General features: G+C 45.1%; 1 protein-coding gene across 8 annotated transcripts in view; it reads left to right on the forward strand.

The window, feature by feature from the left end:
- The first annotated feature begins 3,933 nt into the window (after positions 1 to 3,933).
- The window catches only part of baiap2b (BAR/IMD domain containing adaptor protein 2b), an 88,373-nt gene continuing 67,306 nt past the window's right edge, over positions 3,934 to 25,000 (forward strand). For all 8 annotated transcript variants that reach the window (XM_085762482.1, XM_085762477.1, XM_085762483.1 and 5 more), the window contains exon 1: positions 3,934 to 4,192. In XM_085762482.1, coding sequence (XP_085618608.1) covers positions 4,118 to 4,192 — 75 coding nt within the window. In that variant the 5' untranslated portion in view covers positions 3,934 to 4,117. The remainder of the gene's footprint in view (positions 4,193 to 25,000) is intronic.

Consider the following 25,000-nt stretch of genomic DNA (forward strand, 5'->3'; position numbering starts at 1 on the left):
TTATCAAAAAGACATATAAAAGTCCACAAACTGTAGTGAAAAGTCTTGTCTAGAGCTGCAACTAATGATTATTTTCATTATCGATTAATCTGTTGATTATATAAACGATTAATCAATGAGTTGTTTGGTCAATAAAATGTTAAAAAATGTCGAAAAACATCAATTAGTGTTACTCAAACCACCAGACGACGTCCTCAAATGTCTATTGTCATAAAGGAACAAAGAAACCAGAAATATTCACATTTAAGAAGCTGAAATCAGAGAATTTGGACTATTTTTCTTTAAAAAAACTAATCAAACTGATTATTAGATTTTCAAAATAGTTGACGATTAATTTTATAATCGATTATTGTTCGATTAATTGTTGCAGCAGATTTCAGTTTCAGTTTTGAGGCGAGTCTCAAGTCTTTGGTGATCAGCTGTTAAACCAGTTTTTACCGTTTAACAGACCTGAGAGTTTTTAACTGGACAGATATAATAATAATCATCATTACAGCTGCTGCTCAGTCTGATCTCAGGCTGTCAGTCACTGTGTGTCCACCATCTTTAAAGGGATAGTTCAACATTTTTGGCAAATTGGCCCATTGCCATAATAATCCCTATAGTCATAGCAGTAGGTTCGTTACCTTTAATTGTCGGTGCAAGCTATTTTTTAGAACGGTGGAGCAGAGTCGTGAGCTGCTCAGAGCTACGCTACGGAGGCTCATTATGGGATTTCTTGGTTTCCCTCATCAAACTCATCAAATACACAATCCAACAACTCCACAACGCTCTGGTGGACAAGTTGTGACCTGCACATTCACCACGCTATGAGATAATAACACAACGTTACCAGACAGAGTTGTTTTAGAGGGAAATACATGCAAAACCGCTGATGTGCGTTGCCTTCAGGGACAGTTTTTCATCAACAGTCTCTGCATTTCCCTCTAAAACAACTCTGTCTGGTAACGTTGTGTTATTATCTCATAGCATGGTGAATGTGCAGGTCACAACTTGTCCACCAGAGCGTTGTGGAGTTGTTGGATTGTGTATTTGATGAGTTTGATGAGGGAAACCAATTAAGAAATCCCATGAGCCTTCGTAGCGTAGCTCTGAGCAGCTCACGGCTCTGCTCCGCCGTTCTAAAAACAGCTTGCACCGACAATTAAAGGTAACGAACCTACTGCTATGACTATAGGGATTATGGCAATGGGCCAACTTGCCAAAATGTTAAACTATCCCTTTAAGTTACACTCATCTGTCTGTGTGTAGCTGAACCAGGACACAGGATCTTGATGATGAGTTCACTGACCCTGGGAAAGTTTCTTCTGCTCCTGCGAAGAAAGAAGAGGAGGAAACCTGTCAGACTGATGCTCTGTCTGTGCTTCTGTCTCCTCTTTACTTCAGGATGAATCTACTTTGATCAGAAGCGACAGTCAAAACAAAACCTGAGCTTCCACTTAAAATAAAAAATAAAAAACCCATCGTCTGTTTGAGTTTTATCTCTGAACGGAGGAGGAGGAGGAACTGTCCTCGTTCCCACTGTTCCTCTCTTTTAAAACCCCCACTCAGACTCAGAGGCTTTCACTTCACATCGTGATGGATTCCCCAACCCACTGAACAGCTCAGAAACCCACTCAGAGCCGTCACAGCCCACTCAGCTGAGAATAGAGCCCAGTCCACCAAGAAAGAAACACGTTTATTATTATTATTACACAGTGCTGCAGTGTCAACAACTATATCTAATCTATAGGATTTATAATATTCAGATGTATTAATGTTATAGATAATAAAACTACAGTTATAGCCTATAAATGTGATGTAACAGAAACATCCCATAGTGACCCGGTGGTTGAGTAACTGCTGTGTTAATAATAATAATAATGACATTGTTCTTGTTGCATAAATGGTCAGAGAGCGTTCAGCTGTTTGGACTCAGCCCTTCTGAATGGCTGTGGCAGCAGAGGCGGCGGCGTGGGCAGCGTGTGACACGGCGGAGGGGGCGGGGCTTGTTTAAAGGCTATGCTGCGTTCACGGACCCACTGGGAAAGCAGCACTACCACACTTTATGGTGTAATAATCAGGTTAAATTGACAATAATAGGGTGTTGAGAGGAAGAAAATAGAGTCTAACTTGTATTTTAATGAATTCTTTCTTAAAAAATAATAATATTAATAATAGAAATGTATTTATGACATCCCCTGCCGACCCGATGAAGGTTAAGAAAACTAAATATTGAGCCCCACTAGAAGCAGGAGGTGTTTTCCTCCATTTTTTTTTCAAAATCCAATTAAAAATGCTGTTAATCATCTGAAGTCATTGAACGCATCGTGGTAGAATCAGTGGTGATCACTCACCAGTGAAAAAACTCATCAGTGAAAGCAGCTGCTGAGCTGCTGGGTGGGAGTGAACACCTGCAGACGAACCATGGATCATCGGTGAGGAGGAGAAGGACAAGTAAACATCTCTCCCTGGGCCAAGTGTATGTAGTAATGATAATATTAACGTGCATTACTGCAGCTTTTTACCTGTTCTTTTCTTTTGTACACATATAGGCTATACAGGTGTGTAGGTAGGATATATGCATGTTTTCAGTTCAGCTTTATCATCCCACAGAGGGAAACTTGTTTTTGCAGAGGTGCCAAAAATCACAAGGATGGTAACAACAATACAGGGAGATCACACAAAAACCATAAAAACTACCAACTTGGGTTAAGAACCAATAAAAAAAGATGTTGTCTTATGGGTAGCTACTATAACAGATGTTGGGAGGAACAAATAGTCTTAAAAAATGGGTTAAACGTACAAACGAAATAAGAAATGAAATTGAAATGAATAAATAACTTGTTAAATGGGGATGACGTTTTTTTACAATCTGGACCTTATTTCTAGCATAAAATACGATCATTTACTCACCCAGATAACTTTGGTGTCATCACGAGTCCTCCTGACGAAATGAGCTCCAGCCGAGAGCGACGTCCATAATGTGAGTCGACAGGGCAGCAGAATGCAGCCTCTAAATAACACATTATCTGCAGAGAAACTCCTTCATTTCACCAATATTTAGTTCTGATAGGCTAGTGCTATTCCCCTCTGAGTCCGGGGTTAGCTGTTATCAACATCCGGGGTTGACCTACTGACCTCTGACCTGGATGATGTCATCTCTGAGCGCCGCCTGGCTCTTTCTGATAATAATCATTCCACTTTGGCATTCGGGTCCATTTTTATCTCAACTAGCCGGAGCTTTAGTGAGTCCAGGTTGAGGAGAGGAAGCCTGTGGAAGCTGAACTTCATCCAGCTGCTCATTTTGTTCTGACAAGTCAGAAACACGCAGAAACGAACCGTTGCATTAGCGGTAGCAACAAGCCGCACGGCGCTCAGAGATGACATCATCCAGGTCAGAGGTCAGTAGGTCAACCTATACAGACCCTGGATGTTGATAACAGCTAACCCCGGACTCAGAGGGGAATAGCACTAGCCTATCAGAACTAAATATTGGTGAAATGAACGAGTTTCACAGCGGATAATGTGTTATTTAGAGGCTGCATTGCGCTGCCCTGTTGACTCACATTAGGCTATATGGATACGCGGCTCTCGGCTGGAGCTAATTTCGTCGGAATGACTTGTAATGAGTTATCTAGGTGAGTAAATGATCATATTTTATGCTAGAAATAAGGTCCAAATTGTAAAATAAAAACTGCAATTCCCCTTTAAGAAGGGAAATATGCATAAAAAATGATATAATGTCATTTAAAATGTGTCTTTTCCTCCATCAGGATGTGAAACAGCAGCTCTGGTCGTACTTCCCTGAGTTCCCACCGTCCCTGAAGGCAGCACCGCCCCTCTCTGCTGCGTGGCTGCGTGGGGAGCCTCGGAGTGGGCGCAGCGCAGCGCGGCGCAGCAGCAGCGGAGGACTTTCCTATAAAAGCAGGGAACCCGCGTCCAGACGAGCTCGTCTGTCTCTCAGTCAGTCACCGACCGGACAGGACTCAGGACTCAGGACTCAGGACTCAGGACTCACGCTTCACCGCGGACACACACCGGGGCTCCACTCAGTTTGGACAAAACCTCCAAAAGAAAATCCCCCAAATCCCCAAATCTCCGCCTCATCCATCCACACCGCGGGAATCTGAGGTCTATGGTTGTGACTGACGTTCCCACCAGGATGTCCCGGACCGACGAGGTGCACCGCATCACGGAGAATGTGTACAAGGTAAGAACACACAACAGGACAGGACAGGACAGGACAGGACAGCCGCTTCTCTAGCTACTTTGTTCCTCTACCTCCTCTGTCCTCTGTCCTCTGTCCTCGGTGCGTCCTGCGGCGCAGAGACACGAGAGACACGAGAGACACCTGCTGCTGCACGGGGACACGGGGACACGGAGACACGAGTGGGAACTTTGACTCAGGTGACAGAGAGAGAACCGGGGAAACACGGCTGCTGCTGCTGCTGCTGCTGCTGGGTTTATTAATATTAGGCTATTACTATTGTGAATATGAATAGGCTATGTGAAGTTGTGTAGTATGAAGAAGAGGAGATGTTCATGTCTCCACGAGGAACCAGCTAGGGCGCGAGACCTTCTGGTCACGACTCACGCGGGAGAATTTCACGAGACTGATCGATGTTTCAGCTGGTTGTTGTTTTATTTATTTATTTTCATGTCTGACCTCATCTCTCAGGTGATCGATTAACTCACCTGGTCATTGATTGGCTGTGGATTCCTTCACTCTATAACCACTAGAATGAATGGATGAATTTTTATTTTGGTGTCATGCCACCACTGTGATCCATCCCATATGAGATTACAAGACACATTTAATGACAAGTACAAAAAAATAAGACTAGACAGACAAAACGGAATTTCAGATGACTTTCAGATTACTATATCGCTCTTCCTCTCACTAGAACTGGTTACCCTGTTTTATATACAGTGTGTGTGTGTGTGTGTGTGTCACTGTCAACTGCTCCAGAGTGACAGTTTGCCCCCAGGGGGGTAATTCAGTACAGAGGGAAGTCCTGCTGGACCAGACAGGAGCTGATTGAATGATTTACAGTCAATAAATGATCAATGGAGACTGGAGGTTGTTGTTGTGGATCAAAATGGCTGCAGTTGGTCAAACTGAGCCGAAACCTCCCAGCTGGACCAGGACCAGGACCAGGACCAGGACCAGGGTCCGTTCGATAGGGCACAGAGGTCAGAGGAAGAAGCAGAAAGAGAGATAAAGTGTAGATGTTGTTGGAGGGAGAGTGAATGGACCGGGCTGAAACCTGAGGAGGAGGAGGAGGAGGAGGAGGAGGAGGAGGAGGAGGAGGAGGAGGAGGAGGAAGGTGACAAACACTCAGCTCCTGCTTTTGTTATTTCAACAACAAAGCTGCTCTTCAGCCGAGGGCGGTGGCAGCAGCAGCAGCAGCAGCGGTGGTAGTAGTGGTGGGAGGAAAGATAGAAGGAGGGAGGGAACAGATTGGGTCAAAAAGAAAGGAAGAAGTAAGGACGAAGGGCAGGAAGGAAGGAAAGAAGGAAGGGGAAAAAGGATTGTGGAAAGAAGAAAGTGAAAAGGGAAGGAAAGAAAGATGGAGGAAGGGAACAGATTTGTTCAAGGAAGGAAGAAGGGAAAGAAGGAAGGGAAAAGGGAAGGAAAGGAAAGAAAGATAGGGAACAGATCAGGTCAATTGGATCAAAAGAGGAAGGAAGAAGAGGTAAGGAAGGAAGGGAAGGAAGGAAGGAAGGAAAGAAGGAAGGAAGGGAAAAATGATTGTGGAAAGAAGGAAGGGAGAAAGGAAGGGAAGAAGGAAGGATGGAGGAAGGTCTGGTCTGGTCTGGTCTGGTGGGAGCTCACTGACCGAGCCACAGACGGATTTGAGGTCGGGTCAGAGAGAGTTCACGGTTCCCCCGGGCGACGGAGACGAGATGGTGCAACACGACAGGAGAATTAGAGAGATCAAGAAAAAGATAGGAAGCAGGTCAGATGGTGGAGATCAACGGGACGACACGGAGGAGAGGAGGAGGAGGAGGAGGAGGAGGAGGAGGAGGAGATGAAGACTGGAAGCGTTAATGTTAGAGGTCGTTGGTCTTCACTCAAGCCTCTTCTGTCCCAGATCAACACATTAATTGGTGGGAAAAAACAAGCGACTAATTGATCGATAATAAAAACCAGTGAGCGTTGGTTGGTTGCAGCTTGAATTTAAACCTCATGTTTTAGAGGAAGAGAAGGTGTCAGGTATGAAAATGCCACGATGCAGAGGTGCAGCAGTGGGGTTTCTTCCTGTCGCCACGGGCTGCATCATTATGGAGTCAGCAGGAGGAGGAGGAGGAGGAGGGGGAAGAGGAGGAGGTGCAGGTGATCTCCTGGTGGTGGGAGGCTGGTGGCGGTGGCGATGGAGCAGCAGCAGCAGCGACGCCTCTGTGTTTAGAGAGTCGCTAACAGCTCTTATTAATTCATTAAAGGCACTAGATGATGAAGATGAAGTTGATGATGAAGGGGCCCTGAGGTGTCGGCTCCCGTTAGTTCAGATCAGACTCAGGACTGAGTGAGGAGAGAAGGTGGAGACGGAGATCAGGTAGTTTAATGAGAGAAGGTGACAGCACAGAAAACACCGAGGCTGCTGCTTCTGTATTTGATATGAACGATAGAAACAGAAGTGAATCCTGTCATGAACCAGCATGAGATTTCTTGGGTTTCCCTCATCAATCTCATCAAATACACAATCCAACAACTCCACAACGCTCTGGTGGACAAGTTGTGACCTGCACATTCACCACACTATGAGATAATAACACAACGTTACCAGACAGAGTTGTTTTAGAGGGAAATACAGAGACTGTTGATGAAAAACTGTCCCTGAAGGCAACGTGCATCAGCTGGTTTTGCATGAATTTCCCTCTAAAACAACTCTGTGTGGTAACGTTGTGTTATTATCTCACAGCGTGGTGAATGTGCAGCTCACAACTTGTCCACCAGAGCGTTGTGGAGTTGTTGGATTGTGTATTTGATGAGTTTGATGAGAAGAAATCCCATAATGAGCCTCCGTAGCGTAGCTCTGAGCAGCTCACGGCTCTGCTCCGCCGTTCTAAAAATAGCTTGCACCAACAATTAAAGGTAACGAACCTACTGCTATGACTATAGGGATTATGGCAATGGGCCAATTTGCCAAAACGTTGAACTATCCTTTTTTACACCCACTGGCCCGTGGGCGGCCATCTTGGCTCTGGCCTTTGTGCATGAGGTCGCTGGTTTTGACGGTCGTCCGCTGCGTTCCCTGTCAGATCCCCACCGTCCAGTCCGATAAAGGCAAAATGCCTGAAAAATATCTTTTTAAAACAAAGAGTGAAATATTTCATGTAGGTTATTAACTCTGAGGTGAGTCGGCGTTCAGAGGAATCTCTGACCAGTGTTTTGTTGCTGTTAATCAGTGGTGACTCACTGGTTCTGGTTGAAAATGGCTCGAAGCTGAAACACAAGAGTTTATCAGTGATGGTTTTTCTTTTCTGAGTGGATGAATCGTTCCCATGTTTCTGCCCCCCCCCTTCATTTAATCAACGGTCCAGCAGCTCTCCATGTTGGTGTTTGTTTTCTGTCTTTGTTTGACGAATGAAAGGACTCTTAACTGAAGCGAAGCCTTCACCTCTCTGCCCCGATGCTGCTGCTGCTGCTGCTGCTGCTGCTGCTGCTGCTGGGGGGAGAGAGGAGAGAGGGAGGGATGCTGAATGTAATTTTTCTGGATGACTCACACTGGCGAATGTGAGTGTGTGTGGGCAGTGTCTCACGACTGTGCGTGTGTGTGTGTCAGTGTGCTGCCGAGCGGCTGGCACTCTCTCTGGCTCGGTACCGAAGCTCAGTCTCACATCACAACATGTAAATGAGGATGGGGAGTCCACCAGAGTCAGAACTCGTCCCCTAGAGGGTTTTTTTGGTTTGGTTTGATGCTGTATGTGTGTGTGTGTGTGTGTGTGTGTGTGTGTGCAGATGAGTGTGTCGCCCGCTGACAATGTGGGTAAACTGTGTTTCCTCAGATTGTTGTGGTTGCTGAGCAAACACCATCTGTATGTTTGTTCAGGAGTGTGTTGATCCCAGCAGAGCTGCACGGAGGAGGAAGCTGCTGGAGTGTCGGGGCTCGGCTCGGCTCGGCTCGGCTCGGTCCGACGGTGTGTGATGGTGGGAGTCAGTGGATTATAGAGGATCAGATGGTCAATTGATTGGTTTAGAGCTGTATTTGCATTGTGTTTGTATTTATCTGTGTGCACACACTCATCTGGCTCCAAGTGTCTCAAATCCAACATGGCCGCCATCGCCTGCCACAAGGCCTCGTGTGATGAAACCAAACACTGAGTGGATTTAAGTCTGAGAAGAGATCATAAATATACACAAATATAAATATACACACACAATAAAATGGGAAAATGGGAAATAAAATAAAATAGTTAGGTAAAAATATTAGTTTTTGACTAAAATATGAATCGCAGCGTCACAACTAAACATTGGTGAATTTCAACAGCATTTTTTATCCTTTTCTTCTGCTGCTTGGATGTTTTTATCTATTTAGAATTAAAATAAAATCTTAGACCTTTGACCTGTTGGAGGAGGAAGAAGAGGGAGAAGTCACCTTGTGCTCTGGAAACTTGGACATTTTTCACTTTTTTTAGCCAAATAAAATGTCAAAAGTGGTTAAAAAATCATAATATTGGTCACATTTCACTCAACATTTGCATCAGCATCAGTGACACATGGAATAAAATGGGAAATAAAGTAAAATAATTGCGTAAAAATATTTGTTTTTGACTAAAATATGAATTGCAGCGTTGACTAAACATTGGTGAATTTCAACAGCATTTTTTATCCTTTTCTTCTGCTGCTCTGATGTTTTTTTTAATCTATTTTGAATTAAAATAAAATCTTAGAGCTTTGACCTGTTGGAGGAGGAAGAAGAAGAAGAGGAAGAAGTCACCTTGTGCTCTGGAAACTTGGACATTTTTCCCTTTTTTTTTAAGCCAAATGAAATGTCAAAAGTGGTTAAAAATCATAATATTGGTCACATTTCACTCAACATTTGCGTCAGTGAGTGCACATTAGTTCCATGTGCACATGATTATTATTATGAGGAAGTAGATTAGAAGCTCAGCTTGTTCCCTGGCTCCCAGTGATGGTCCATGTTTCTGCAGGATGCTCAGCTCCATCTAAATCCCTCTGTGCTGCTGCTGTTGTTGTGCAGCTTGTTGTTGAGCTGTGTCTCTGCAGCGTTAGAGCAGGTGAACAGGTTTCAGTCTCAGGATGCTGCGTCCTCCTGCCATCCCAGCCAGAAATCCCTGCGTAAACATTGTCACGTTTTCACGTCGAGCCTGGGCAGCTCCCAGAGCGGTGGTGGTGGTGGTGGTGGTGGTGGTGGTGGTGGTTGTGAAGCTCATCGTACGGAGCCAAAACTATCTGCTCTCCAGGGAGGGATTCTTCTTCTCCGTCCAACGTGTGTGAGTAATGCAGCTGAACACTTTATCCCACAGTCACAAGTACAATCTGTTCACGTGTCTGTTCCCTGTGGAGAGTAGATGCTTCTTCTTTTTCTTTTTTTTTTCATCTCAACCAGTCAACAAACTTCACAGTTGAGTTCAGTTCAGATGGTTTCATCTAGAGACACTTTGAACCAATTGGCTCCTTAAAGGGACATTGTGTAACTTCTCCTGTTATCTATTCCCGAAAATCGATTATTTGGTTCTTCAGTCTGTTTTTCATTAAAGGGACAACGAGGAGTTTCTATTTGGTTATAAAAAAGTCTCATATTAATGTGGATGAATCTACGTTAGAAAAAGAGAGGGTTGCCCGCACACTCTTAAGGAGGTCACAGTGATTTATTTAGCACTTGCACAAACGTTTTCGACCATGTGTGGTCTTCTTCAGGTGTCAACGTGAATCTACGTTACCCACACTTGTTAATGGGCCCATTTTCGATAAATATATCGTTATTTTGTTATTATTAGTGCTGGTCGAGCCGGCCAGCGTTTCTTTACTTTCGGTTTCGTGGCGAGTCATGAGAATAACGCCGCCGAATCACCGTTTATGGTGGGAACTACGACGGTATGTGATCGCCTTCCAACCTCTGACTTTAATTCTTGATGAATGAAAACATGAGTCTGTCTTGCGCCGGTCAAAGAATTTCACGGTGCGGAGGCTCATAAATGTAGTGTGGAAACACTTCGCTTTAACTAAACTCCTCGTTGTCCCTTTAAGGGACTCATGTGACTTGACTGGGTCAGTGCAGGTGAGAGGCAGGACTGAGGAGGAGGAGGAGGGTGGACATGTTCTTGCTCCTCATCCCTGCTTCACTCTTTGCTGCTCTGGGAGGTTTCTGTTCATGTCTGAGGTCGTTGGAGGTGAAACCAGCCTCTGAGCTCGTGTGGAAACAGACACATTGAATCTTGATGCGGCGCTGCAGCAGGACTTCTCCAGTGTGATGGTTTCTCTCTCTCTGATCAGTCACGCCACTTTCACCTCCGTTGTCTCGGCTCTGAGCCTCTGTCTCCTGCAGAATCCCGTTCCTCCTCCGGCTCCACGCCCCGTTCCTGATGTCTGTGAGCGTCACGGTGACGCTGCCTGACTCTGATGTGGAGTGTGTGGTTATGTAACATGAAGGTAGATAGATGATACTGCTGGTGCTGTGCTGCAGCCACGCTTCAATCTGCATTAAGTGTTATTGTGTTATCGGCGTTGGATGAATTAACGACTTGTGTTGTTGTTGTTGTTGATCCCACTGGAGATGAACAGAAGCAGGAAGCTGCAGCTGAGAGGAGGATGAGCAGAGTGAATATCAGACTGTGATCCAGCTGCAGCTCCTCAGCAACCGTCATGAATATTGCATGAGACAATCAGATACTAATAGTCAGTGATGTCTGATTCTGCACAGATTAATGGTGTCGGAGCAGCAGCACTTCAGCTCATTGTCTTTAAACATGCCTCATCTACTACCGCTTCAATCAATCAGGGATTCCCCAAAGTTCCCAGCATGCCTTTCAGAACTCGGATACGATGGTTAGATGGTTCGAATATCTTCAACTCCTCCGGGGGGAAATCCTGAACTTGTTCTCCCAGTATCGTCTGTAACAGCGCATTCACACCTCCATGTTTCATGCCCCACACTGTGGAAGAACGTGCTGCTGGTTTTCCATCAGGCCTCTTTTCTTGAAACAATCAGTCTACGTCAGGAGAAAGAGTGACTGTGTCCTCTTTAAGGACAGACTCTTCCTCCCTCCTCTTACAGGTTAAATGTCTCAGAAAATGTTCATCTTTCTTTCTGCTTGGTCGCTCATCTGCAGCAACAGGAGGCGACGTGGTGCAGCAGCAGAGAACAACGTGTACCAGACCAGACGTTTCTGTTTCTGCTGCTGCTGCAGCTCCACGGGGTCAAGGTTCACACTCCAGACTGGATTATTATTCTACACAAACACGGTGGTGAATCATTTCTCCAGTGCAGCTCGTCACTCATTACACACCAGTCGGACGTTTTTACTGTTAAACAGTGGAGCAGCTCAGTGCAGGTACAAGGAGCTGCTCTGTTATCTAGACTCCATGGTGCACAGCTTAATCCAGCTATGCTCAAAATTCGATTCTGTCGTCTAATTGGACTTCTGTCCTCGTCCCAGTTTACATGCAACTGAGAAAATCGAATGACTGCAGGTTAATACGGCCCCTTTTCCCGTTGACCTGTTAGCCAGGCGGCCGAATGGCATTTCTGAACAACAGCAGGAGGGTTAATGGTACAGCTTTGTTCATCTCGTATGTAATGTGCACGTTACTTATTGTGCAGATAAGGTGCACGCTATCTATCCCTTGTGGTCATGGTGATTTCTAGTGGCAGACAAACGCGGATTAAGGCGAATACATGAAGGAGAAAGTCCAATTCCACATTATCACATCACATTATCTGGGTGTCTTAATCGGAGATGGAGAACTCAGATATTAGTCGGACTAACACGTCCACATGCATCAGTTGTCCAGTTAGAGTCGGATTAAGGCAATAATTCGGTTTTCTCAAGTGTCATGTAAACGTACTGACTGTCATACAAGATGTTGGCATCTGTCGTGTGTGTGTGTGTGTGTGTATGCAGAACGTCAGCAGCCGTTAGCACATCGTTAAGTTGTCTAAGTGGAGTTAGAGGGAGAGGGGGAGGGGGTGTGGAGGTAGGGGGGGCTGGCAGGGGGAGAGGGAGGTTGGCAGAGGATGAAAGGAAAGTTACTGGAGACAGAAGATGGAGAGAAGAGAATAAATGGAAGTGGAGTGTGTGGGTCCACGGCCGCTCTCCGAGTCTGATCAGACTGAAATTAAGAGGAGAAGGAAACAGAAAGCAGAGGACGGGGCTGCTGCAGTGTGTGTGTGTGTGTGTGTGTGTATATAGTGACATTAAAGCAGCGGTCTGAGGTCAGGAGGGAACAGGAGGCATGACGAGGTGCGTTCAGGGGAATTAACAGGAATATATGGGAATAAACAGGAATGAATCTGAAATTTACAAAATTGAAGGTTGGCCCTTAATAAGTAATTGCATGCATGGATGTCTGCTTATGAGGATATGATACAGTTTGTTTAAATTACCCCCAATTTTCCAGTTAATTCCCTTAAATTCCCAATAATTCCTATAAATTCCCATAATTCCCATGGAAAGTTCCCAATTTGGAATGTTTGCAAAATTCCCCAGCTTAACCCTCCTGTTGTCCTCCTGGGTCAAGGAAGAAAAGAAGGAAGGAAGGACGAAGGGAAAGATGGGAGGAAAAAAGGAAGGGAAAAGGGAAGGAAAGATAGAAGGACGAAGGGAACAGATTGGGTCAATTGGGTCAAAAAGGAAGGAAGGAAGGGAAAAAGGATTGTGGAAAGAAGGAAGGGAAAAGGAAAGAAAGATGGAGGGAGGGAACAGATTGGTTCAAGGAAGGAAGAAGAAGAAAGGAAGGGAAGGGAAAAGGATTGTGGAAAGAAGGAAGGGAAAGATAGAGGGAGGGAACAGATTCATTCAAGGAAGGAAGAAGGGAAGGAAAGAAAGATGGAGGGATAGGGAACAGATCAGGTCAATTGGATCAAAAGAGGAAGGAAGAAGAAGTAAAGATAAAGGAAGGAAAAAAGGAAGGATGGAGTAGGGGAACAGATTGGGTCAATTTGACCCAGAAGAACAATAGGAGGGCTTCACATGGAAAGTTTCTGGAAATTTACTGGAAATTTTCCACCCCTTTGCAACCCTAAACAGAACCATTATCCTTCTGCTCCCTCTCCTCTCAGATTTCATGGCAAACACACACACACACAGACTGAATCCTGGCATCACACGTGTGCAGATTGTACTCTCATATTGTGTGTTTGGTGGCGTCGACTCGGTGCCAACGTGAATCCTTCCCGCTCCGCTCCGCTCTGCTCCGCTCCGCTCCAGGTTTCTATATTTGAGACTCGGTGAGGTTCTGAATGAAGCACAGACGACGTTCCCGTTCTGTTTCTGTTTCTGTTCCTTCATCACGTGTCCTGACTCCTGTGTTGGAAGATGGAAGATGGAAGATGGAAGCGATGCGTCACACCGAGACGACGATGACGATGACGATCACCTTCGCTCACACGGTGACGGTGGAGTCTCCTTCCTCCTCCTTCCTCCTCCTCCTCCTCCTCTCACCTCGCCCACCAGCCCATCATCAGCTTCCCCGTGGCAGCAGCTGAACGTGAGGAGCATGAAGATGGGTCGCCCCGGCCCCTGTCACGGGGAGCGGGAGCTGGAGCGGGAGCGGGGGGGAATTCCAACACTTCCATATATGATGATGCCGGAAGTTCCCCCTCCCTTCCTGACTGCTGCTCCGTCTAAAGCTGCATCTGTGTGGAATAGGGGGCGCTGACTCTGCCGCTGCCGCTGCCCGCCTGCACGCAGATAAGAGCTCATCTGAAAGGGAAATTGGCTGAGTTCACACACATTCATGCACACACACACACACACACACACACACACACACACACAGAGCTCTGAATTTCCATCTCCTGAGGGCGTTGAAGCAGTGCAGCTTTAGCGCTGTGATTGTCACACTGACTGAGCAGAAGCAAATAATGTCCATTTCCTGGGAAACAGAATAATGAGGGACAGACAGACAGCAGCACAACACTAATGAACATAATGTCTATACATCAGCTTATCAATATATACACTACACAACACAACACAACACAACACACTGTAGGGAACACTATTAGCAACAATGTCCTCTGCCTCTTATGTCTGCATGAGCCGTATGTGTTTACATGTGCAGTGTGTTAATGCATGAACATAGTTTCCTTTCCTGTGAATATGCAAAACAACATTTATATAAATCAGAATTGGAAATGAGCCATAATATGTGAGATTAGACACCTGCTGCAGGTGAAACAACAGGTGTAAGAAAGAAACTAGAACTGGAGAAGGGTTTAGTTCTGACTTAATAATGTTTTTACTTTTTACTCTTTGGCCTAAAACTATGTGGACTATGTGTGCTGCTCTCTGATTGGTTGTTTAGTTGAAATGAAAGGAAAACAAAGATTTGAGAGGTTTTTTGGGAGGGTGCAGATGTGAAAGATGATCAAGACTAATGGTGTGTCTCAAATCACATTCACTATAAAGAAGTGCACTTACTTGCGCTGTGCACAAATTTCAACAGGGTCGTACCGTCTCAAATCAAACACTGCCGCTTCGCACTTACTGGAAATGACTAGACACGACAGCTTCTTCTATTTTTTAAAGGCTGATTGCAACCGGCCGTTGTAGCTCTATATCGCCGACACTTGACAGCGCTTTTTGCCGATCAAAACGAGCTATTAAGTTGTGTTTTATTGTGTTAGTGTTGTTGTTGTGTTGTTTTGAGTATTTTTTAAAAGACATTTACGCCGGTGTCATCTCCATCGCTGCTCAAATCAACCGCCGCCGTTTGAAAAGTAGTGACGTGCACTAAGATGGCGGCCGTTGAGGGTCCAACGACACACTCTATTTTCTGGCCGTTTGAGCGTTTCACTGCTCAGTGTGAACGCACTTATGTATTTTTTGGGACACACCATAAGTCTGACTGAATGTAGAGCTGCAGAAATGTTGTAATATATGGACTCATCGCTCCATGGAGCTGCAGCAGAAACTAAAAGCTCAGGTCTTGGCTTGTGCACTAATTGACCAGAGCATCGACTCTTTGTTGCAGCCAGAAGCCGAACCTCCCTCCACTCCTTTTCTTCTTAACTTTCCATGTCAGTGGTGGCATGAAGGTTGTGTGGATGGTTGCAGCTGTTTGTTGTTTGTCTGTAGCGGTCGGTGCTGCAGGGCTGCCTGCAGGCGTCAGCTCTCAGTAACAAGAACTGTGAATGAGCCGGTGGAGGTGAAACACACACTCTGACTCTGACACATGGAACCTCGGCTCGGCGCCGCACCGACACAAACAAAGAGTCTGAAGTAGGCTGCAACGTTTCAAAGAGGTTTTTGTTTCTTAGCTGTTTTAAATGGAGCATGTTATGTAACTATATATTCATACATTCATGAAGCAGCAGCAGCAGCAGCAGCAGCAGCAGCAGCAGCAGCAGCGACAGCAGCAGCAGCAGCAGCAGCAGCAGCAGCAGCAGCAGCAGCAGCAGCAGCAGCAGCAGCAGCAGCAGCAGCTTCTGCTCTGATCCGTGTGAAGCTGCTGCACTTTAGGAACTTTTCATCAGAGGTCATGAGAAAGAAAACACGTTTGTTCACCTTATCAGTGATAAAACACACACACAGAGCAACAACACCGGGACGGGTGGAATGTGGCCTCAACCAGAGAGCTGAACACACACTCTGTCAGAGCACAGTGCAGTATTTTAGCAGTATTTTAGCAGTATATCTGGTACCTGCAGTATTTCAGCAGTGTATCTCCTGTAGTACCGGCTGTGTTTAACTGACAGCGTCATGCGTCGGTGGTAAATTGCTTCTGTGCTGCTCAGTGTATCAGCATGAGAGTGATGAGTGTTTATGGAGCAGCTGACACCGGCATGGTGAGAAAATGGACACACACACACACGCACACACACACACACACACACACACACACACACACACACACACACACACACACACACACACACACACACACACACACACACACACACACACACTGTAAAACTGGTTGACGAGGGGTCACCTTCACCTGTGAGTGGGAGCCAGCCAGACACCCCAGCTCTGCACAAACCCTCCCTGTTTCCACGGTGACCACCTAGTGTAAATGACCTTTAGTGTGTGTGTGTGTGTGTGTGTGTGTGTGTGTGTGTGTAATGTGGTTAACCTTCACATCCCAACCAGAGTTCACACGTTGCAGCAGCAGCGGGAGGCCGAGGCTGAACTTTCCTTCTCACACTGAGCCTGTTGACTCTGAGTCTGCAGCAGCTGTTTGTTGCTGTGAGAGACTGGAAACCACGGGAACGGAGAGGAGGAAGTGATGATGATGATGATGATGGTTTTGATGAAGATGAGGAGGAGGAGGAGGAAGAAGATGATGAGGAGGAGCAGCTCTGTCCAGACTCTGTGATAGAAGCTGGAGAACATGAGTCTAAACATCACAGAGCCCGTTGATGAAGTCGTTCCATTATATCCACCTTTTTCCAAACGTCAAAAACGTAGCCGGTTTTGCCGGTTTTGCTCTTCCAGTGGAATTTTATGTCTACGTTTCCATGGTTTCGGTAGTCGCGGTAAATGCATGGATTTTTTTAAACATTTTTTCAATGAAAATCTGTAAAACTCATGGATCATCACACCAGCTTTTAACAATGGATGTCACACAAAGTGGCATCCGTGTTTAAAAGCCAGCGTTACAGTAATAGATCCATGCGTTTACCGCAACTATGACAATGACCAAAAACCCCATGGAAACGTAAACGTAAGATTCCACTGGAAATGCAAAACCAGCTTCCGGCTTTGACCGTAGATGACGTTCGGAAACTTGTGGATAATCACCATTATTATTCATTGATTCATAACCTTTATTTAAACTCGGAGATATATTGCGGAGTAACCTCATTTACAATACAGCCAAGATGAAACACAAAACATATAAGGACACACAGAAGATAAAACATTTGAAACATACAAAAGCATAACAGAATACCAGAAGTTAAAGGTGACAAGGATACATTGAAACATAGGTGTAGTTAAAAGCAGCAGAAGCAGTTAGAGGTGAAATAAGATGCAGTTATGGATTTAAATGGTCCTATTGATAAAAGTGAGGTAAGATTCAGATGGTTTTGCAGAGTGTTCCAGGTTGTAGGTGCAACAGAAAGAGAAACTGGTCTTTCCAAAACTCTCAGATTCTTCAACTGGGTCACAAACAAATGATAGGTCATGTGCATGTTGGACTTTTACTTTCAATTAAAAAGACGCGTGCTGCAGTTTGGCCATGGTGAAAACCCCTCGTGTTGTGGGTCTGTGTAGTTTTTATATTCACTTTTGTTCATGCAGTTGTCACAGTTTCTTATTCATGTGCTCGGAAATGCACTTTGCACATGAAAATATGTGAATTATGTCAAAAAAAGATGACGTACTTGTGTTTTTTAAAAATAAATTGGCTTGGTTTGAGTCTTATAAAAGTGGGTCGTGACATAATGATCATGGGAAAATGTTTTTGGAGCCAAAATCACAATCAAGGATCAAAATGTGATAACTTGCTCATGCAGCCCTGGTCACTGGTTGTTTATGTAGCTTGTTGTAACCTTGGTTACCCAATAATTAATGATAGTAATAATAATTGCTGTGGTTAGTGTTAGAGCTTTGGGAAGCAGCCTCCTGTGTTGAGTCTCTGCTTCGCGTGCAGCAGCAGCGTTATCACCAAGATCAATGGGATTTTTTTAGTTTTTTTGATTTGCAAATCTCCAGATCGCTGCTTCCCTGTTCCTCGTCCTGATCTGAACGAGCCGCCGCCGCACACAAGTAGAGTTTGATGATGTGCTCCGACCGACCGGCCAATCAGAGGCGATCGTCACGCTGATAGCTCAGATACAGATCCAGATCCAGAGCCTGAGGCCGGTTTCTACCACTGAGATATTTTTACACATTTTTCACTCCTTCGTCTCCACCTGGTCCGTTCCCTCCGCCTCTACAGAGAGGGACAGAGTACTCCACCCCAGTACTGGAGTAAGAGTATAAATACTACTGGTCAAAATTTACTCCGTTACAAGTAAAAGTAGCTCAGTCGACATGTTACTCCAGTTAGAGTCCAAAAGTACTTGCTTTTAAATTTACTTTAAAGCAGAAGTAAGCGATATTTTTTAATATAAGTCTTAAATAGTTGTATCTTCCGACAGCAATCACTTCTATAGAGTGTTTGGTCTGAAACACGGGTCTGTCAGTCACTCTGCTCTGCTCTGAGCCCAGGAGAAAACTTTCCTTGTATCCTACAACCTTTATCCAATGAGGAGAGAGAACGGCATAAAGGGGCAGTCCTCTCTGTGTGTGCAGCCAAGGGATGCGCGTGAATGTGGTGACGTAGGGACGAGGACCAATAGATCCATGACGAGGGCGGGGGCTGCTAACTCCGTCGGCTGACAAGACGTTATGGTGCGTTCAAGGCAACCTGTAACTCGTGTTTTTCCGACCTGTGAAGTCGTACCAGTTCGATCTGGTACGAGTTCACGGGTCAGAAGTTACGAGTGGCCGTTATAGTGACTTTCACAGGTAAAACAGGTCGGAAAAACACGAGTGGGTTGCCTGGAACGCTACAAAGTCGTAAGTTGTGACTTGAAGCTGTAATTTACGGTTTCAAAAGCCTGCCTGGAACGCAGCATTAGCCAAAACGACCAGATCGCTTACTTCTGCTTTAAGTAAAAGTAAGAGTAAGAGTAAATTTCTTATTTTTTCACATGACTATATTTTTTTCTAAATGGATTTAAGGAGCTTTTAACTCTTGTTAGTGAGAATGAACTCTTTGAAAGCAGCTGCACTGATGTGCTGCTTTTAGGGGTTAGGGTTTCCTTCTTTGACAAACACAGCTTGTGTCCAATAGGATTTTAGAAAAATAAATAAATAAATAAAAGAGCAGACCTGAAAGTAGCCAGTACTTTTCAGCCTTCCTAGAAATTAACTTGAGTAAAAGTAAAAATATTTGTCTTGGAAATGTATTCAAGTAAGAGTAATAAGTACCAAAGAAATCTAATACTCAAGTAAAGTACAAATCCTCTGGATATGTACTTAAGTACAGTACTCAAGTAAATTTACTCTGTTACTGTCCACCACTGCGCCTCTGTCCCTCCCTCCCTCCCCCATTCTTCCGGCCTCGGGTTGCCAGGTCTGTCCCTCCCGGCCTGGGGTTGCCAGGTCTGTTGTTGCTGGTTAATCTGTCTGGCCGTGTGCAGCGCGGAGCAGCGGGGGCTAATGGAGCCACATGGCCGCCTCGCCTCGCCTCGTCGTTACAGTAATTTACGCCCCGACATGAGACGAAGCTGCTGCTGCTTGTGGAGGCGCTGACTCATCACCACGCCAACCGACACACACACACACACACACACACACACACACACACACACACACACAACACACAACACACAACACGCAACACACAAACACATGTGTGTAGTTGTATATGTACACACACACACACAGGCTCTCAGCATCATGGCAGCTCTAGGTCACAGTGTTCTTAATGCTGTTTGTTCCCTCACAGCTTCAGCTGCCTCTACTTTTACCTGTGTGGGAAGTAGCTGACAGGCAGCAGGTGAACTCACACTCACTCTACAAAACACTGCTGCTTTTCTACCGCCTTTTTCTACCTTTTACCTGTTGGAACGACCTGCTCTGATTATCTCTAACTCATTCCTTCTGTCTGGATCTCTGTGTTTTCCTTCTTTTATTTTCTTCTTTCATATCTTTGCCTCTTAGCTGTGTTTCCATTCACATGTTTTTATGCATGTTAAAGAGGAACTCTGCAAGTCCGGTCGCTTTTCCGCTGTTTTGCTAACCCTCCTCCTGGCCATGTGCATTGTTTTACAACAAAGCCAGCAGAAATCAATCAATAAAGCGGTAAATAAGATACGACGTTACAACGTGTATTTAGTGTAGTCTTATCTGTCATCAACAAGAGATTGCGGGTTACGGGGCGCATTACGTTTGTGTGGCGGTGTCGACATGGAGACGAGAGCTGGGACACCGGGTCGGAGGCTCTGATCTTACAAGGTTGGTTTTCAGCCAAGAGACGCTCCATTCTCCCTGGAACTAGTTAGAGGTCATTGATTTAACCAGAACTAGGACTCCAAAGCTGTTTAATTAAGGTAAAAATGTAGCAAAATGCCTTATGGAAATTTGGTTAAATGTCATGAATATCGTAATAAGTGTCTTTCAACCACAATCTCCCAGAACTCTTTGGACCCGCTGTTCATTCCCAAACCACGTCTCCTCTGCTGTCGTGTAGCATGTAGCTAACACTAAAGCTACAGCTGTGTATGGCACAGTTATAGTTGGCACATGAGCACTGTCGCTACCCGATCTGCGACGCTACCCGATCTGTGACAGCCACGTACGGCAACTCCACTCGGACAAACTTAGTTGAATTGACTTAGGATCACTGCCCTGTGTGGTCGCCAGAGACGGTTTATCTTTTTATTTATTTTTTTAAATACTTTATTAGTGATGTAAATTGAGGGTTGGTTGTGGTGGTCTGGATCTTGATGCTCAGAAAACAGGAACACAGGCGGACTTTTAATGTTTACTGTCCTCTTTTCTCGCCGGCCTCATCACCATGACAACCACAAACAATCACAACTACCACAACACTCACTGAATAAACGAGTCTGCCGCGGCTGTCTTATGACGGACCTCCGCGGTTTTTATTTTATTTTATTTTATTTTTTAATCATTTTCACAGTACCGTATTTTAATTTCACAGAACTTTAAGCATGTACGCAAATCGGGCAGTGCCCAAATGAAGTTTGTCCAAGTGGAGTTGCCGTAGGCAGCTGTCCAAGATGGCGGCCGGTCTGCGCATGCGCAGACCAGTTTTGTCACAGATCAGGTAGCGTCGCAAATCGGGTAGTGACAAGCACTGTTATAGAGAGTGGAAGCAGGAAGTAGCCTAACCTCAGTTCGGAAAAAATCTCCATGTAAGTGAACGTCAAAATTTTATTTTGCGATCCGATTAAATTGTGTGATGACAAAAATATCTGACCTCTATCTATTTAAAACATTGCGTTTCACACAAAATACATTCTTCTGTTGCTGTTTTATGACAAACTGCTGATTTCTTGGCATGAAACGCGATGTTTTATGTAGGTTAAGGTCAGATAGTTTTCTCATGACACAATTCAGTCGGATCACGAAATAAAATTTGGACTCCCGTTCACTTAGTAGCCTAGGGTTAGTTACATGGAGATTTTTCCCGAAGCGGCTCGTCATACTTTTGGCTTGATGTTCATTTCGGTTTTTGTGATTCAGTGTAAAAATGGATAGAGGAAACAACTTAAAATGTAAGAAATCAGTTCGATAAACAGCAGTTTTTATTCACATTGATATTTTTAGCAATCTCTGGGAACAAAGCTTCTGTTTTCTGGGAGTTCAGAGGATTTAACACCGACAGGATTTTAGTTTTTCACACTTGGATTTTTTTTCACTTTCTTGATTCTTGATAGCTCATTAAATATTGTACAAAGGACTTTAAACTGAACTCTTTCCCACTGTAGTTTTCACTCTTTTCTAAAGTGCAGGCAGGGCTTTGACTTTGTGTGTGCCTGTGGGTGTGTGTTGGTTCGTGTTGGTTGGTGATTTTTTATTCTTAACGACGTCCTCCTCCGTTTCAGTTTGTCATAAACGCTGCAGACAGAGAGAGGTTTTATTCCTCCTCTCCTTGTGTTATGAACGGCTTGTGTAACCTCGGGCGCTGCTCTCATCACTCATCTGTCCTGGGACTCGGTGTCCATCCGCTGTCATGTCGCTCTGATGGATCTATTAACCTTGGTGCTGAGGGCGAGCGAGCTGCTACCTGTTCCTTCTCTCTCTCTGTCGGTCTGTTGTGAACACACTGACACACAAACACACAAACACACAAACACAACTCCTCTGGGTCGCAGCTGTTGATGAGGAACGAAGCGTCTTTTCACGTCGCGTCAGACTGAGGGAAACAAGGAGGTGATGATGACATGAGATGTGTTCACTTTCAGTCCAGTTGTGTGTTTATTATAGACACGCACACACACACTCTGCCTCCAGCTACACTGGATCTAATCAGAGAAAAATTACAATTGACCCTTTGTCAAGTCCCACCCTCCACGGTTACTGTTGCTAGGTTGGGCAAACAATGGTCACGGAAGGGTTAGTCTCGCTCGCCAGACCCTCCTCCAGAAAAGAAGGAGAGTCTGGCTGCTCCGCCTATGATTCTGCGATCAGAGAAAAAAATGTTCCGGCCGTTTGGAATTCTTTCAACCAGTCACAATTGTTGTGGTCGGCGCCGTAGCAACGCCGTAGCAACGCCGTAGCAACGGCGCGCTTGCAAAATATTGCCGGTTGGAAACTGGATTTCGGTCCGCGGTGTAACGACGGTCGGCAACCGTTGACGGATATTTATTATTTTGTTCGGTTTAACGGCGGTTGGCAACCGCTGACAGATATGTATTCTTCTGTTCGGTTCATGACACGGATCCATGGTTCGGTTCCTATTGTTGTTTGTTGATGTTTCCCTTTACCGGGCGGACTGTGAAAGCTGCAGCACGGAGGCGGGACTTCCGCCGGGTGGCTCGTTCCGACCAATCAGAGGCTAATCGCAACAACGCACTTCCGTCAGGCCAGACTACGGAAGGGTTAACTCCCATTGGAAACCATTGAAAAGATTTAAATCGCTTGTAAGGAAAATTTGAATTAACTTATACATCAGAAAAATGGTGTCTGTGATAGAAGACAGACGTGGCTAAAGAGAGACTGAACGGGCATTACACGACTTTTCCGAAAAGTGGGGAAAAGTCATTGTTTTGGTCACTGACTAGCTAGTAGCTAATGACGCTAGCTAACGTTAGCTACTAGCTAACACTTAATCTCCGCTGATCTCCTGTTTCTCCTCGTAAAACTTCACGAAGTTCTAAAGACATGGTAACATTACGTTTGCTAGATAAGGCCTAACTTTGAAGTAATATGTAGCCTATAGCTACGTATGTTTATTGATGTCTTGGGTTTGGGGAATTGGATAAAAATGAGTCCGGGAATACGTTCCAGATATCGTCAGTCGCTATTGCTCAGGTGAAACATCCAATCAGGATGCAGCATTTACTGCTGTGATATTATGTCATTGCTTGAAGGTCGTGACACAACATCACCTGGAGAAAAAGGACATGTGATCTCAGGGAGGGTTCAACCGATTAATGGCAATTTATTCAAGATCTTGACACCAAAATTTTCATTTTTATTGCAAATGAATATCGTTTCTAAGTCATCAGCTTCACTAATAATCGGTATTGTATCGACCCTGAAAAAAACATGTGAGTCGATCCCTAGTACAAATGGGCATGAAAGTGACACAGACAGAATCCTACTTTAACACACACACACACACTTGCAGGATGAACACCTGCCTCCCGTCCGTTCTCTGAGTCGTGGAGGAACTTGTTTTTCTGTTTTTTCTTTTCTGTGTGGAGATAAATATTTCAAACAGCAGCAGACCTGCAGCATGTCAGGGCAGATGGATTGTCCTCCTCTAAAGTGTGTGTGTGTGTGTGTGTTAGTGTGTGTGTGTGTGTGTGTTAGTGATGGCATGTGGATGTTCACGTGCCTCACCTGAAACTCTGCAGTGAGACTGACCTCAGGTTTCTAGTTTTCTGCTCTGGTGAGTTTTGTAGTACAGTAATCATGATCATTCATTTGTTTATTACATTTTAGAAAGATATGAGAGAAACCAGCTCCATAAACGACTCCTGACATCTTTTAAAATCTTAACTCATCTGGTCTCGATGGTGGTGATGGTTTTAATCCATATATAGACGTATTTAAAGGGATAGTTCAACATTTTTTTAGAGGGAAATGCAGAGACTGCTTGATGAAAAACTGTCCCTGAAGGCAACGTGCATCAGCGGTTTTGCATGAATTTACCTCTAATTGGCCAAAATGTTGAACTATCCCTTTAAAGTGAAGGTTAACTCCACCCCCTTGGCTCGTCCAGGTGTTTGTCTAACGCTGCCTCTCGTCCCTGTGGGATCAGTGATGTGAAGCTTCGTGGTGGATTTCAAAGTGTGGGGTGATTAGAGCTGCACGGTGGCATTTAGCTGCTGCTGCTGCTGCTGCTGCTGCTGCTGCTGCTGCTGCTGCTGCTGCTGCTGCTGCTGCTGCTGCTGCTGCTGCTGCTGCTGCTGCTGGGAGCCAGGACAGTTAAAAAGCGCTGCCTCAGTCAAAGTGAAGCTGCTGCATAATGGGTTGATTTAAAAAACAGTGCATCATCATCATCATCATCTTCATATTCATCATCTGTGGTCTCAGTCTCAGACCAGAGTCTCTACAGAGCAGCAGCAGTGGACCGACGGTTCATTCGTTCACAGCTCGTTGTTGTTCTGGGGTTTGACCCAGATAAGAACTCAGAAGCTCGTTCCCAAAAAGCTGCAACGTGATAACGAGACAAGCCGGCCATTGTGATGGAGGTTTGGCAATGAACTGGCAAAAAAAAAAGAAAAAAAAAAAAGGGAGGGGGTGATTAGTGAGTCAATTAAAACACATGACGGTAAAAAGTAAAAGACAAAAGCAGCGTTTTCTCTGGCTGTAATCCCTCTCATTTCCCGTGCACTCGGTCACATATAGTCTTTCATTCAGAGGAATGCTAATCAGCCCCAGGAACAGGCTCAGCTGATTGAGAGTGGATGGATTAAACCAGGACCAGGCCAAGTTAATGATCCTATTAAATTATCCTAAACCGCATGAGCGCGTCGTGACGACGGGGAAACTGTTATGAATTAGTCCAACGTCAGCAGCTGCAACGTGCTGATGGTGACTGACGGCTGCACCGATCCGTTATTCATCGCTCAGCTGCAGCTCCGTCGCAGTGTGAAGTGCAGAAAGTTACAACAGATGGTGAAGAAGCATCAACCAA

This window comes from Trachurus japonicus, chromosome 19, assembly GCF_045865225.1.
Source record: "Trachurus japonicus isolate A0001 chromosome 19, Traja_1.0".
Classification (NCBI taxonomy): domain Eukaryota; kingdom Metazoa; phylum Chordata; class Actinopteri; order Carangiformes; family Carangidae; genus Trachurus; species Trachurus japonicus.